Source organism: Gasterosteus aculeatus, chromosome 8 (assembly GCF_964276395.1).
Source record: "Gasterosteus aculeatus chromosome 8, fGasAcu3.hap1.1, whole genome shotgun sequence".
In the NCBI taxonomy this organism is placed as follows: Eukaryota; Metazoa; Chordata; class Actinopteri; order Perciformes; family Gasterosteidae; genus Gasterosteus; species Gasterosteus aculeatus.
Genome location: NC_135695.1, coordinates 18,298,666 through 18,310,971, shown reverse-complemented (window position 1 = coordinate 18,310,971; position 12,306 = coordinate 18,298,666). Strand labels below are relative to the sequence as shown.

Sequence of the window (12,306 nt, the reverse complement as noted above, 5' to 3'; positions counted from 1 at the left end):
TTGTAAAGTCATGTTTGGTTACTATTCAACAACTAACTGTGCAGGTGTCAAAGGCTGCGCATTTACTTTATTCCACCCTTTGTCATCGTATCACAGAAAGCGGTTACTGCAAAGAAACAATCTTGATTTGGGAGACATTACTTTCTGTATTCATGTGAATCCTAATTGTTAACATTATTCTCTTTGCCTAATGGCGAATTTAATTGAATTTATTCTAAAGCGTGTAGTTTCTGTTCATCTCATATAGCATGAAAATTTAAACAAAGCCAGAGGTGGAGCAACTGAAACAAGATGTTACATATTTCAGAGGATTCTGAATTTTATTCATTCTATGATGATGATCTAATCATGGAAATGTCAGTTATACTCTTTATTTCAAAACAATGCATTAAAAAGGTTTAGTTTATATGTGAAATCAAAATAAATTTGTTTGTTAATGAAATAATTAAACAATGAAGGAGTGAACCATCCCAATCATTCATTAATATATAATTTCCATTTGTTTTAATGCAGTCAACAGGTTTTATAGCCCGAGACCGGCTAGTCGATTGTGTTTTCACATTCACTCATTCACTGAGTCCATTCACAACACCGTCAAGCCCCCCCGCCGGAAGTGAGCTGCACCACCTGCGTCCCCCGGGCTTCACTTTCTGCTCTGTTGGACCAGTCGTTCCACCTCCTTCATGAAGCGCAGGCACAGCTCGTCCTGCCACGGCAGGGCGACGCACTGCACCGCCACGGGCAGACCCTCGCTTCCGCCGACGGCCTTGGACACAAACGCAACATCCAGTCGGTCAACAGTCAGTCGGCAGGAACGCGCGGCGGTCGTCTGCCTCCATCTGCTGACCAGCTGGGGAACTACTGGCATCGGCCCTTTAGCTTACGGAGCTACAGGTGGAAGCGACCTACTGGTATCATTACGTTTTTTTAACTAAAGCCAAAAAGATTATGTCGTCTCTACTTCACAATAGGACGGCCGTCAGTCTCAAACTTATTACAGCCTCCAGAAAAAAAAAAGTGTCCTGCATGATAGCGTTTCTGCTTCTAACCAGCGTACTGCACCAGTTGCCCCCACTGACCTCTAACTGACGCACGTCTCTTACCTGTTTCAACAGCTTGTCCCAGTGGTCCTGATGATGGCCCTCGTAGCGCCCGAGTTCCTCCTCGTCCCCGGCCGTCACCGTGGAAACGGGAACGACGCCGGCGGGAAAGGTGAGGAGGTTGTAAAGTGCCGTGTAAGACAAAGCGCCTCAAAAAAGAGAGAGAACGGCAACTGGTTATTCGTTGCTTTACGCCGGGTTCGATAGCGTTCATTAAACAGGACATTTAATTAAATGCTTGCAAGCACGGAGACAGAATTGACAACGTACAATTCATTGTCGTGCGTCAGAGCTACTCAGAGGTCTTCGTCTCCGAACCGGGAATATATAAAAAGCAAGTAGTACTGACTAAGGTGAAACGTTTTCGTGTGTCACGCACACGTCGCTGTTTATTGTCACTGCACCGTACTGGAAAGCTTGCCGCAGTAGAAGAAGTTGAATGCCGGTCCGATCACAGGGCACAACAGCACGTCTATGTTGAGTCTTCTCCACTCCGCTATCGTTTCCCCAATGTAGTCCTTATAAAAGAAGAAAAAAAAGAGGCCTTGATGACCCCAATGTATGCGATCGTTCATGCGTGAGCATCACGAACTGACAATTAACGGCACCTCGACGTCAGCGTGCTGCTTCCACAGGTTTTCGACGGATCTAAAAAGACACAACAGAGAAGGAACCGGTGCGTTTGTGCGTCGCCACAAGACGTGAAACGGCAGAGTCGCTCTTTCTTACCCGACTCCACAGAGTGAGCGGAGGACGGCGGCGCCGCGAGGAAACTGCCGAAGACGAGCGAGAGATCCAACACACACACACAGAAGGGTTGAATCACACTTTAAGAGTCTCAACAGAACCTCCACGGGAATGTTCAAACCACTATGTATTTCTGCACATGTGAAGGAGGGAACTCACCACGGGCTTGAGGAGGAATGAGAGGGTTTTCTTCAACCAGTTAGGAAGATAATAAGGCATCACCTGTTCCCGGAGACAGGGGTCCAGAGGGCCCCCCTCCCTAAAATGGAAAGAATAAATGGACGAATGGCACAAAGCTTTAGTAAACACGGCTTAACTGGGCCGCTCGCCGTTATTACATGAACGCCTTGTCGCAATTATTTGAGATGACTGCGATCATTTTCCACCAAAAATGCGATCCCACAAAATCGGGGAGAATATAAAGCGCAAAGACATTTTCCACTGTTTGAGATCTGACAGCTGCTCCTTTAATTAGTTCAACTTGTTGCAACCAATTATTTATCTTCATGTGCTCATATGAGACGACAATCCTCACGGCTTGTGATGCGTTCGAAAGGCAACTTGTGTTTTGCACAACAGGTCTAAAAAAAAAACACTTATCAAATAAATTAGGACTACGCTCATGAAATAACCGGCATCCCAAAGAGGACCTCAACTCACAGTTTTTGAACCAAGCGGTTTGCTCCGTCTGCCAGTAAACCCTTGACGAGAAGTTCAGTTACAGCGTAAGTGATCTTCAGAGGAGTGTAGGGCACCAACTACGGGCACAGAGAGGCACAAAAGTACCTGCATTAAACACAAAAAGCTCCAAAGCACACAGTGTTGTGGCCGTGGAGCATATAGGTGTGTGTGTGTGTGTGTCTCACAGTGTGCCCCGCTTGCTCCAACAGAGCTTTGACCTCGCGGACTCCTCGGGCCATGCTTGGGGACGGTTGCGTGTAGCCGTCGTCTTCTAGGAAACCGATCCTGAGAGGTTCGGAGCTCTGGTACATCTGAGGACGAGACATTTTCATTTTTATACATTACTATTATGGGTGTAACGATTCATCCACTGAATCGATTAATCGATTTATATTCCTGCTGAATCGATCTGTGCTCCGCAAATCGGCATTCCGGACGACATATATTGATTACAAATCGATTGAAATGGTACCTCATCGATTTGTATCGATTCTTGGAAACTGCACATTGGATTTAAGTACAAAAACGGTGTGGATGTGTGTTTGTTTGTCTGTTTTTTTAGCACTTTAGACACGTTAAACGTTACTGGATTCAGTCTGCCTGTCTGTGACGTCATCAGTACGCAGCGGCAGCCGCGCGAAACTCTGAACAACAACAAAACACAGCGTGGAGGAGACGACTGCGAGCGAGACATTTACAAACCAACATATCGATCCAGCGTGTGGAAACATTTGGGCTTTTGCAAACACGCGGGTGTTCTAAATAAGTCGGTCGCTGTTTGTAGAATATGTAGAAGCCAAATAAAAAAAACACAGAAACACGACGAATCTTTCCGGCCATCTACTAAGGCGCCGTGGGATTAAACAACGCCGACAGTCAGGCACCTCTGCAGCAGCAGCAGGTAACTCTCTGCAGACTCCTCAGGCCTCGCCAGCACAAAACTCAACATCACAGTAACAATTGCCAAGTTTATCTGTAAAGAAATGCGACCCTACAATGTGGTTGAAAATCCGGGGTTCTGTGAATTGATCCAAATTGATCCAAACATTGTGTAATTATTGTGTAATGTTTACATTGAAAATGGTTGCACAATAAAAGGTCAATACATACAATTATTGTGTAATGTTTACATTGAAAATGGTTGCACAATAAAAGGTCAATACATACAATTATTGTGTAATGTTTACATTGAAAATGGTTGCACAATAAAAGGTCAATACATACAATTATTGTGTAATGTTTACATTGAAAATGGTTGCACAATAAAAGGTCAATATATTTGCCATCAATTGTTGTTTGCTTGTTTATAATATCCATAATTAATTTAAACCTGATTACAAGAAAACAAGAAAACGCAGGGATCTCAGAAACTTTGCCTGCACTGTCCAGTAAAGTTACTGAATCGATTTCAAGTCACTGAATCGAATCGAATCGTTCTAAATTAACCCATATCGTCCATGAATCGAATCGGCAACCATGAATCGCGATTCGAATCGAATCGTTGTTAAATTGAATCGTTACACCCCTAATTACTATATAAATATTTGCAGGAAGAAGAAGAAGCGTAAAATGTTTGTACATTGTTTAGGTGAATCCGACTCATGACAGCACACGTTCCCCCAGAGAGACCTGTTCACAAACAACAGGCAGCAAAACTCAAGGGAGTTTTCTTCCTTTCCTGACTCTGTGAAACTGATGTAATAAGACCAGAATCCCTGTTCTGGATCAACGACTATCAGCCAAGTGTTTTTTTGTATCATCTCTTTTTGTAGTACTGGCACTAGGCTACATCTCTGATATAACAATCCAAACAAACCTCCCGACCCCTCTGACATGGGCATGCCCCCCCCCCCCCAAAAAAACAAAGGTCATCAAGCATTTCCTGTTATAAATAGCACGAGTACCATAAAAAGGTCAGCCTTATCATTGTCCTCATGAAGACACCCGTGATCACGTTTGTTGGAAAAACTGCAATAACGTTCCACCTTAGTACGACAGAGAGTCTGTGCTCTTCCACGGAGCGGCACATGGCGTTCTGGGTCATCTGATTATGCGCGTCAATGTTTAATCGTGTGTTGCCAAAGACGATCGTCTACATCCGAGGTATTTGAAACAGAAGGCGAAAACAAATATGTTGCCAAAGTCAGGAGTTTGTTGACGTACTGAAAAGATTACAAACCAGCTCCCTCGGTTGTGTCCGTTGTTACAGAAGGTTACAGAGTTTTTCTTGGCTGAGAAACAAGTCAGAATGTCACTTACGACGTTTAGGTTTTTTTTTCTGCAGTGGACTTACCTGCATGTCAAAAGGAATGGGTGGAACCGTGGGGTCCAAAGCAAACATGTGGTCGCAGAGCAGAGCCTGCATGGCGAGGGCCACGGCGTCCACGTCCCTCGCCATCGGCCCCGGAGACGACAGCACTAATTTCATAAGAAGGCGAAAAAAAAAAGGTCAGACAGCACAATGCGGCAAGTAGCCAAGGACGGCGCACCTGTAACTTACCCGATTTCTGCCCTCGAAAGATGGGTTTCAAACCCTTGGAGCTAACAAGACACGGAGAAATAACATTGTTCAAAAACGAAACGCGCGTTAAACAGTAGCAGAAAAATGTCACGACGTCGCCGACCGAATGGGAGACGCTCACCTTAGCCGACCCGCCGTTGGCTTCAAGCCGCAGATCCCACAGAACGAGGCGGGGATGCGGATGCTCCCCCCGACGTCACTGCCGAAGCCGAGCACCGAGCCCCCCCCCCTCACCAGAGCCCCCTCCCCTCCGGAAGAGCCCCCGGGGGTCTTCCGGAGGTTGTTGGGGTGCAGCGTCTGCCCGTAGATGGGGTTTCCGCAGTCGTAACTAAGAAATGAAAAACCGTCAAGAGAAAGAAACGAGGAGATCAGCGACGATCATCACAGCCATTGGTGCCGCCGGTGTTTTTAAGAAAGTGATTTACTTCAACAGCGCTTGGGGCAAGTTGGTTTTCACAAAGGGAATTGCTCCTTGTCTCTTCAGGACCTCCACGATCACGCTGTCCTTCTGGTCAGGCCGCTCCAGATTAACGACGACGCCGCAAGAGGAGTCGTGATTCTGGGGGTGTAAAACAAACAACAGGCAACGGTTAATGTGTACCAAACTGCTGCATAATTGTTCACCATCTCCTTATCCTTTTCTCTAATAGTTAACCGGACACTTGGAGGCGAAAAAAAGGCGAAGTAAAATCCATTGCTCAACAACGCACTGTGTACTCTGCACAAACGACGCACAACTGGAGGTTTATAGAAGTGACCTATGACAAAAGCTGATAGTGTTTTTGAGGATTTGTGAGAGAGGCGTATACAATTGTTTGAATATCATCTTGCTATGGAGACTTTTTAAATAGGACTTTGTGTAATACATTTCATTTAAATGCTCTGATATGACACACAATAATATTTTCTTCATTTCCATGTCTCTCTTTATTGTATGCATGTTGTTTAATGTAGGTGTATCTATGTTCTGGCTGCACACATGATGCTAACACGTGTACCATTCAGGGTCAGTAGAATGACTTCTATCCATCTACCTGAAGTCGCAATAAACAACTACAAAATACCTTGTACGCGTAGTTTTCTTTGATGCTAACTGGAACTCCGTACAAGAGACCTTCCTTCTTGGAAGCAACAGTTTTCAGGTCCTCAAAGCTCTCCAACAAGATTCCTGTGCAGCAGTTGACATCTTTGTTCACATCCAGAGTCTGTGGGAGAATACGGAAAAAGAAACACACATAAGGGTTTGAAAAAAGGCAACAAAACCAGGAAAGAAAAGTGAAACCAAGGACATTTTTACGAGTCCCTTGTAAAGTTAGTTATTTAATGACAAACTTTATTTATAGCACAGCTCTGCATATATTTCTATACGTGATTGTTCTGGGAAAGTGTGTGAAACATGGAAGGTGTTATTTGGGTTTTCAACCTTTTCCATGTAAGAGTAAAACACGTCTTCAGGGCTCAGCGAGCCGTCCTGCAGGTCGTTTGTCAGCTCGGACAGAGACTTTGCCAAGATGAAGGCAGAGTCGACTCCTGGATGCTGTAGGCCACACACACACACACACACACACACAAACAAAGCTATAAAGGAATTCACACATGCAATAATCCCTTTTCAAAATGAGCTGAAAGTTCTAAACAGATGAAAAACAGGGATGCAAAAAAAAAAATCAAGATTTGCAAGAAACCAAGCTAAATTTTGACAAGCGTTTTTGTATTTTGAGGCATTGGGTGCCCTCATATGTTAATAGGTAAAGAAGCAAAGCATAATCTATGGTAATCTACGGGTAATGTTATGCACAGCGACACCAGGTCCAAAAGTAACGTAAACAATGAGAATGGACTCTCACGTGCCGTTACGCTTTGCTTGACAAGCTTTTGAAGCGGAAAGTCCGAATCTGTGAATATCTTTCCAACTTGACCGAACTCTTATGCAATCGCACGGATGCTGCACTGCGTTATTATATTTTTAAGTTATTTGTGGAAGTGCGAAACTTGAGAGATTTATGTGTGGTTGATGAATGGTACAATTTGATTGGTCTTATTCTACGAACCATGGCATTGTCACTGGCGTCAATGGTTTTACATCAAATCTTAATATAGTGTATAGAAAGGGTTGATTCATAAGGCTCACTCATGATGACACGCCCCTCTCAGTTGAGGGTCAAAAGTGAAAAAAAAGACCTGAAACTTGAAAATATAATCTGAATAAAATTTGAATCTGAAAACATAAAATGTGCAATCAAAAGATATAATACAGCGGATATAAAAAATATGTGAGGATTGAAAAAAATATACTCTATTCAAAAATATTAAAGAAATGAATCAAAACAATATTGAACCAGACAATACTTTTTGGGTTTTGAATACATTGTTGTATTTTTCAATGCTCAAGACCACAAGTTAAACACTTTCAGGTTCGCATTTGCTTTTCAAATGATCAAAACGTTCGACCTGGCCTTTGCTCCATAGTCACAAGCGCTTATAACATTCCCCATGTCCTCTGACATGTCTGTCCCCCGCGCACAAACAAAGGACACTCAAAGCGTTGTTATAACAACTTTCCCCTCCTGACGGGCCGCGAGCTCTCAACTCTCACCGACTTCTTGTACCGCCGCACGGCCTGCTCGGCCCGCTGCAGGCTGTCGGCTCTCCGGCCCCTCGCCCTCCGGATCTTCTCCTGCGCCTCCCGGTGCGTTTGGACCTTCAGCAGCACCGCCACCACCAGAGCTCCAGCCCCGCACGCGGCACCCGTCAGCAGAGCCGCCGTCCGGCGATCGAGCTCCACTCCCTGCAGACAGAGTTTCACGTTGTCCATGATGCCCTCACACGACCACTACCGACACCCGCGCCGGTGTCTTTTCTCTACAATGAGCAGCGATGAGCGGCTGACCGATGCTTAAATAAACGCACCACCGGTGTTGCGTCCCAACCGGCTTTTGAACATACTAGTTTGCCTCCGCTTGGGCGTCGTTGTTTACTTAACAGCAGCAGGTATGATCTCACTCGGTCGCCCGATTCGTCACATATTTACAAACATATTGCTGGAAATGTTTTCTTTAATATGTTTATTCATATGCGGCAGTAGTGTAGTGCTCACTTATACAATCGTTATTGATGCAGTGATGCATTTTGAAGATTTCCAGCGATATGTTTGTGAATGTGTGACGAATCAGGCGACCGAGGGAGAAAGAAGCTGCTTCATACCAGTAGGTCAAAAAAAAACATTAGGCACGTAACACCGATGGGAAGGGATGGGAAGATCGGATCATTTTACTGACTCGGTTCTTTGAATTTCGTTCAGTAAAATGAACAAATAGCCAATTCCCTGTCTTAAATACGTCCACTGCAAACACATTTCATATTCTCATGTAGGTTAGTGCATGTAAACCAGCAGATACTAATTTAAAATAAATTCCTGCATTGAAATAATGTATCATGATAGTTTGGATTATTTGAAATGGTCATTTATTATCACGCTAGCACTAGCAACAATTACGCTGCACTGAACTAAGTACAAACAAGTTACAATAACAAAACCTGCAATTATTACTAGTGAATTAATATCATTCACGTCTTACTTAACCTAGTCACGCGAAAGTGAACGAGGTAAACAAATCCTTCATGTTTCCTCTTCTGAACCTATGCAGGTCCCGTGAAAAATGATTCAAAGACTCGTACCCGAAAACCCAGTCGGGAAATGAACGAATCATATCTGTTTCCTTGACTGAGCCTCTGCAACAGTCCCAAAGCGCAGCCACGAGAAAATGAACGGATCTCTCTTTGAGAAGACTCGTTACTCCCGAGTCCTTGTAAGGATCCGTTCAAAATGAACGAATCGTTCACGAACGGCACATCACCACCGACCACAATGGGTGGAGCCGAAACAGCGACAAAGTGGTCAAACAGGTGCCGCTCGCTGGTGGTTTTGCTCACCGCGAGTTGTTGAACAAATTACTTACGCAATCGACCGCCGGGGGAGGAACCCGGATTGAAGGGTTCCTCTGATCTGAACTCACTTTCTTTTCATTTGACAGAGAAAAGCGGCCGCGTATGAAGGATAAGCAGTTTGAAGATGGATGGATGGATGGACAGAAAAGTGTAAGACACGCCCCGGGGCCTTGTTGGGGTCAGGCTACGAACCAGATTAACTGGACTAACTAGATGACTCCAACCTTGTTTCACCACACTTGGGTCAATTTGTGTATGTACTTAAAGAAAAATCAATTGCATCGTCTGCTCCATCCTGGTGAGGCATCTCCAGATTAAAACAGATAAGCCAGGCACCAGGTGAGGTTTTCAAGCCACCCACTTTAATTAAATGTCGACTCAAGCTACCTTGTTAAATACTTATACAGATACAGTAATGTATACATTCCAAGTTACAACATATAGTAGATCCACATATGGATGTATTCAAAACAATAGTTTCCTCATAATATTTGAAGAATGTCATCAGCCAACTGTGCGACCATCGGAGAAGACTTTATTTGACTGCATGGAACAGTTTGTCGGACACCTACAAAGGACAAAACGTAAATTAGTTATTGCGTGATAATACATACAGTGGCTAGAACAATGTTGCAAAGGAAATATATTTTAACATCACAGAGTTGCTGCTTCTGATATGAAGGAAATACTTGCAAATGTTAAATAAAAAGGGGTACTATTCCTTTGATACGGTTAATCCCAAATCTGTGAAAATCATCCGTACAATGAAAATTTGCTTCGAACTGTAGACATAATTGGTTACTGGATCATTCTGAAATTACTTAAACAACTACAACTATTGATATTCATCCAGGATAGATTTAACTTTGCATCATTGATCAAATGTGAATTACGTGCAAGCAAAATGCATAAACTGAACATATCTTTAAAAAGATATATTATTCTTAATCTTCTTGCATGGCACAGTTGCCAAGCGTCCACACTTACACAGTGGTCGCGGGCATGCAGGAAGTCAAACAGCTCCTCGGTGCAATCCTCAGCTGTCGAAGACCGGGAGCCGACCCTCGACTCACAATGCTCCAGACGCTCCCGAGTGTGAACGCAGTGCTCCGTCTCCTCACACTTCTGTCGCATCGTTTCCATGGGATCCTGAAACACACAATCCAGCACTCAGGGTACAAACATGTTAAGACCCCGTGCAGACGGACTGTAGTTTGTCTGAACCCGGTGAACCCTGTCTCCGGATAGCCCTATCGTGCAGACGAACGCACTGTATCCGCACTCCCTCGAATCGGGGGTCCAAAGTGAGTAAACTCGAAATCCGATTGCTGTTGTTCGTCTGCACGCTATCCGCATACCTAATCGGATTGCCCCACGTGATTGCATCACGTGATTGCATGCAACCTCACGCTGAACCCTAATTAACCCCAATGCGTCACTTCACAACAACGACAACAATGGCGAACGCAAGGATAATGTGCCTGCTGAATGTGCTAACAAGTCTACAATGCGCACTACAGGAATATCGTCAGTTCTTTTCGTTTGTATAAGGCGCGCATGTCTTATATGCATGCTCCTGTCTTCTCCTTCCGTTTTCTTCAGTTGTCTGTAGCACCTTAAAGGGCCACCAACAGGCGTGGGGGATGTGCTACAGCGTTGTCAATCGGATTCACTGGTTTCATGTGCACGCGATTTAAAAAGTGGGTAGGTGTGAAAAATGAACCCGGGTTCAGGCAAGAGTCCGTCTGCACGGGGTCTAAGTGCCGTTCAGACGTTGCATTACACTGCATTCAGCAGCGCACTCAATTACCCCATCGGTATGGGGGGGGGGGGGGGGGGGGGGGAGACTATATGTGGGAACCAACAGCTCCCCCACTAACTACAGCGATCATCAAGTTGTACCCAATAAATAGGGTGAATGTTTGAAGGGGATTCAGAAGGTTAAATAGGTCACAATGTTGTGATTTTGAAAAGTGTGGTATCAAGGAGGTTCTGGTGTTACATTTACAATGTTCTTTTAAGTGGTGAAAGGAAAAATGTCTTGCGTTTTTATAAATACGTTTCCTGTGAGTGGGAGTGGAAAAGAAGACCTTAAACGATCCCTTGTCTAGTTGTTGTTGTTGGGGACGTCATGACGTCTAAATATTGTCCGTCTTCATACAAAACCATTGGGTTTCTGTTTGTTTACTACAGGTGAGTCTAAGTCCAAACAAATGCTATTTTGCATGCTTGACAACCACAACACGCAGTGAAACATAAAAACAGTTAATATGTGACGTGTGGCTCTGCAACAAACCTACCACCATGTCTTCTTCCTCTTCATCCTCTTCCTCCTGAAACAGACATCATTTAAGTTACTTGCAGATGTTTTGGTAGGAATTAAACATGTAAAAACTAGCTGGATAACTTCAACAACGACACAACTAGAAGGGCATTTTGATTCCGCTGTATAAATGAGCTTCATCATGTTTCTGAACGCAGACATTGACATAAACATTAACGTCTGCTGAGGCTAACTTAAGCTGGTGATGACATTAGTAAACGTTAGCTTAGTTAGCCGTGTTGTGTTAGCTTGCAAGCTAAAGTAGCCAAACGTTACTGCCTCCACACAGTTAACGTCGTATTGAATCTGTCGTAGGTACTAACATCCTCGGGCTCTCCGTTCAGGATCATCTTCTCCTCGAAAACCATTATTGTGGGGTGTTCTCGCCCTTAGATAACCGGCTGTCAACTATTGAGTGTTGGAGGACACGGAGGGTCACGCGAGCTCAGCTGTTAGCCACGAAGTTAGCGAAAACAAGCCCACAGCTTCCGGTCACGAGACTTTCAAAACAAAACACCCAGCTCAGCAACTTCAGATTTATTGTGCGATCCGATCTATGAAATAAAATAAGTATGCTTTCATTGAAAACGTTAATTAGAATATACTTATAAATGCTGTTTGAGTAGTGCAGGAAGTCAACAAACTAGCTCAGTGTATGTCAATAGTGTAGATTGATGCATAACCACGTGGATCTAGAGATGTCTGAGGTCATGCAATGCTAGGGTATAACTCTAAAGTTTGCAATAGTATTAGTTTTAACAACAAATACAATAATATTTACCGTAAAACCCACTCAGTAGTGTTTTTCAATGTGACCAAAATTATGTTTTATTTTTACATTCTTTGTAAACATGTACATTTCCGTCGTCCAAATTTCTAAAGCTCCATGCTACCATCTTATGATGAAAAGTAGTATTTCATCAGCTAAATTAATTCTTAATTTAATTAGTATCTTTTTAATTTATTTGGGAATTGATTTGTTCTGT

The 12,306-nt window shown here is 43.8% G+C and overlaps 2 protein-coding genes across 2 annotated transcripts; both read right to left on the bottom strand.

The window, feature by feature from the left end:
• Window positions 1-298: 298 nt before the first annotated feature.
• faah (fatty acid amide hydrolase) lies at window positions 299-8,033 on the bottom strand. Its single transcript, XM_040185310.2, has 15 exons — window positions 7,646-8,033; window positions 6,473-6,586; window positions 6,114-6,254; window positions 5,475-5,608; window positions 5,171-5,377; window positions 5,029-5,069; window positions 4,822-4,946; window positions 2,714-2,839; window positions 2,508-2,605; window positions 2,007-2,106; window positions 1,830-1,873; window positions 1,709-1,748; window positions 1,510-1,618; window positions 1,104-1,249; window positions 299-766 (listed from the first exon to the last, which is right to left on the bottom strand). The coding sequence occupies exons 1-15, from the start codon at window positions 7,862-7,864 to the stop codon at window positions 644-646; spliced, it is 1,767 nt and encodes a 588-aa protein (XP_040041244.2). The 5' UTR covers window positions 7,865-8,033; the 3' UTR covers window positions 299-643.
• A 1,304-nt stretch (window positions 8,034-9,337) lies between these two features.
• On the bottom strand, window positions 9,338-11,868 carry uqcrh (ubiquinol-cytochrome c reductase hinge protein). Its single transcript, XM_040185345.2, has 4 exons — window positions 11,644-11,868; window positions 11,298-11,330; window positions 9,985-10,146; window positions 9,338-9,565 (listed from the first exon to the last, which is right to left on the bottom strand). The coding sequence occupies exons 1-4, from the start codon at window positions 11,686-11,688 to the stop codon at window positions 9,533-9,535; spliced, it is 273 nt and encodes a 90-aa protein (XP_040041279.1). The 5' UTR covers window positions 11,689-11,868; the 3' UTR covers window positions 9,338-9,532.
• Between the last annotated feature and the right edge of the window lie 438 nt (window positions 11,869-12,306).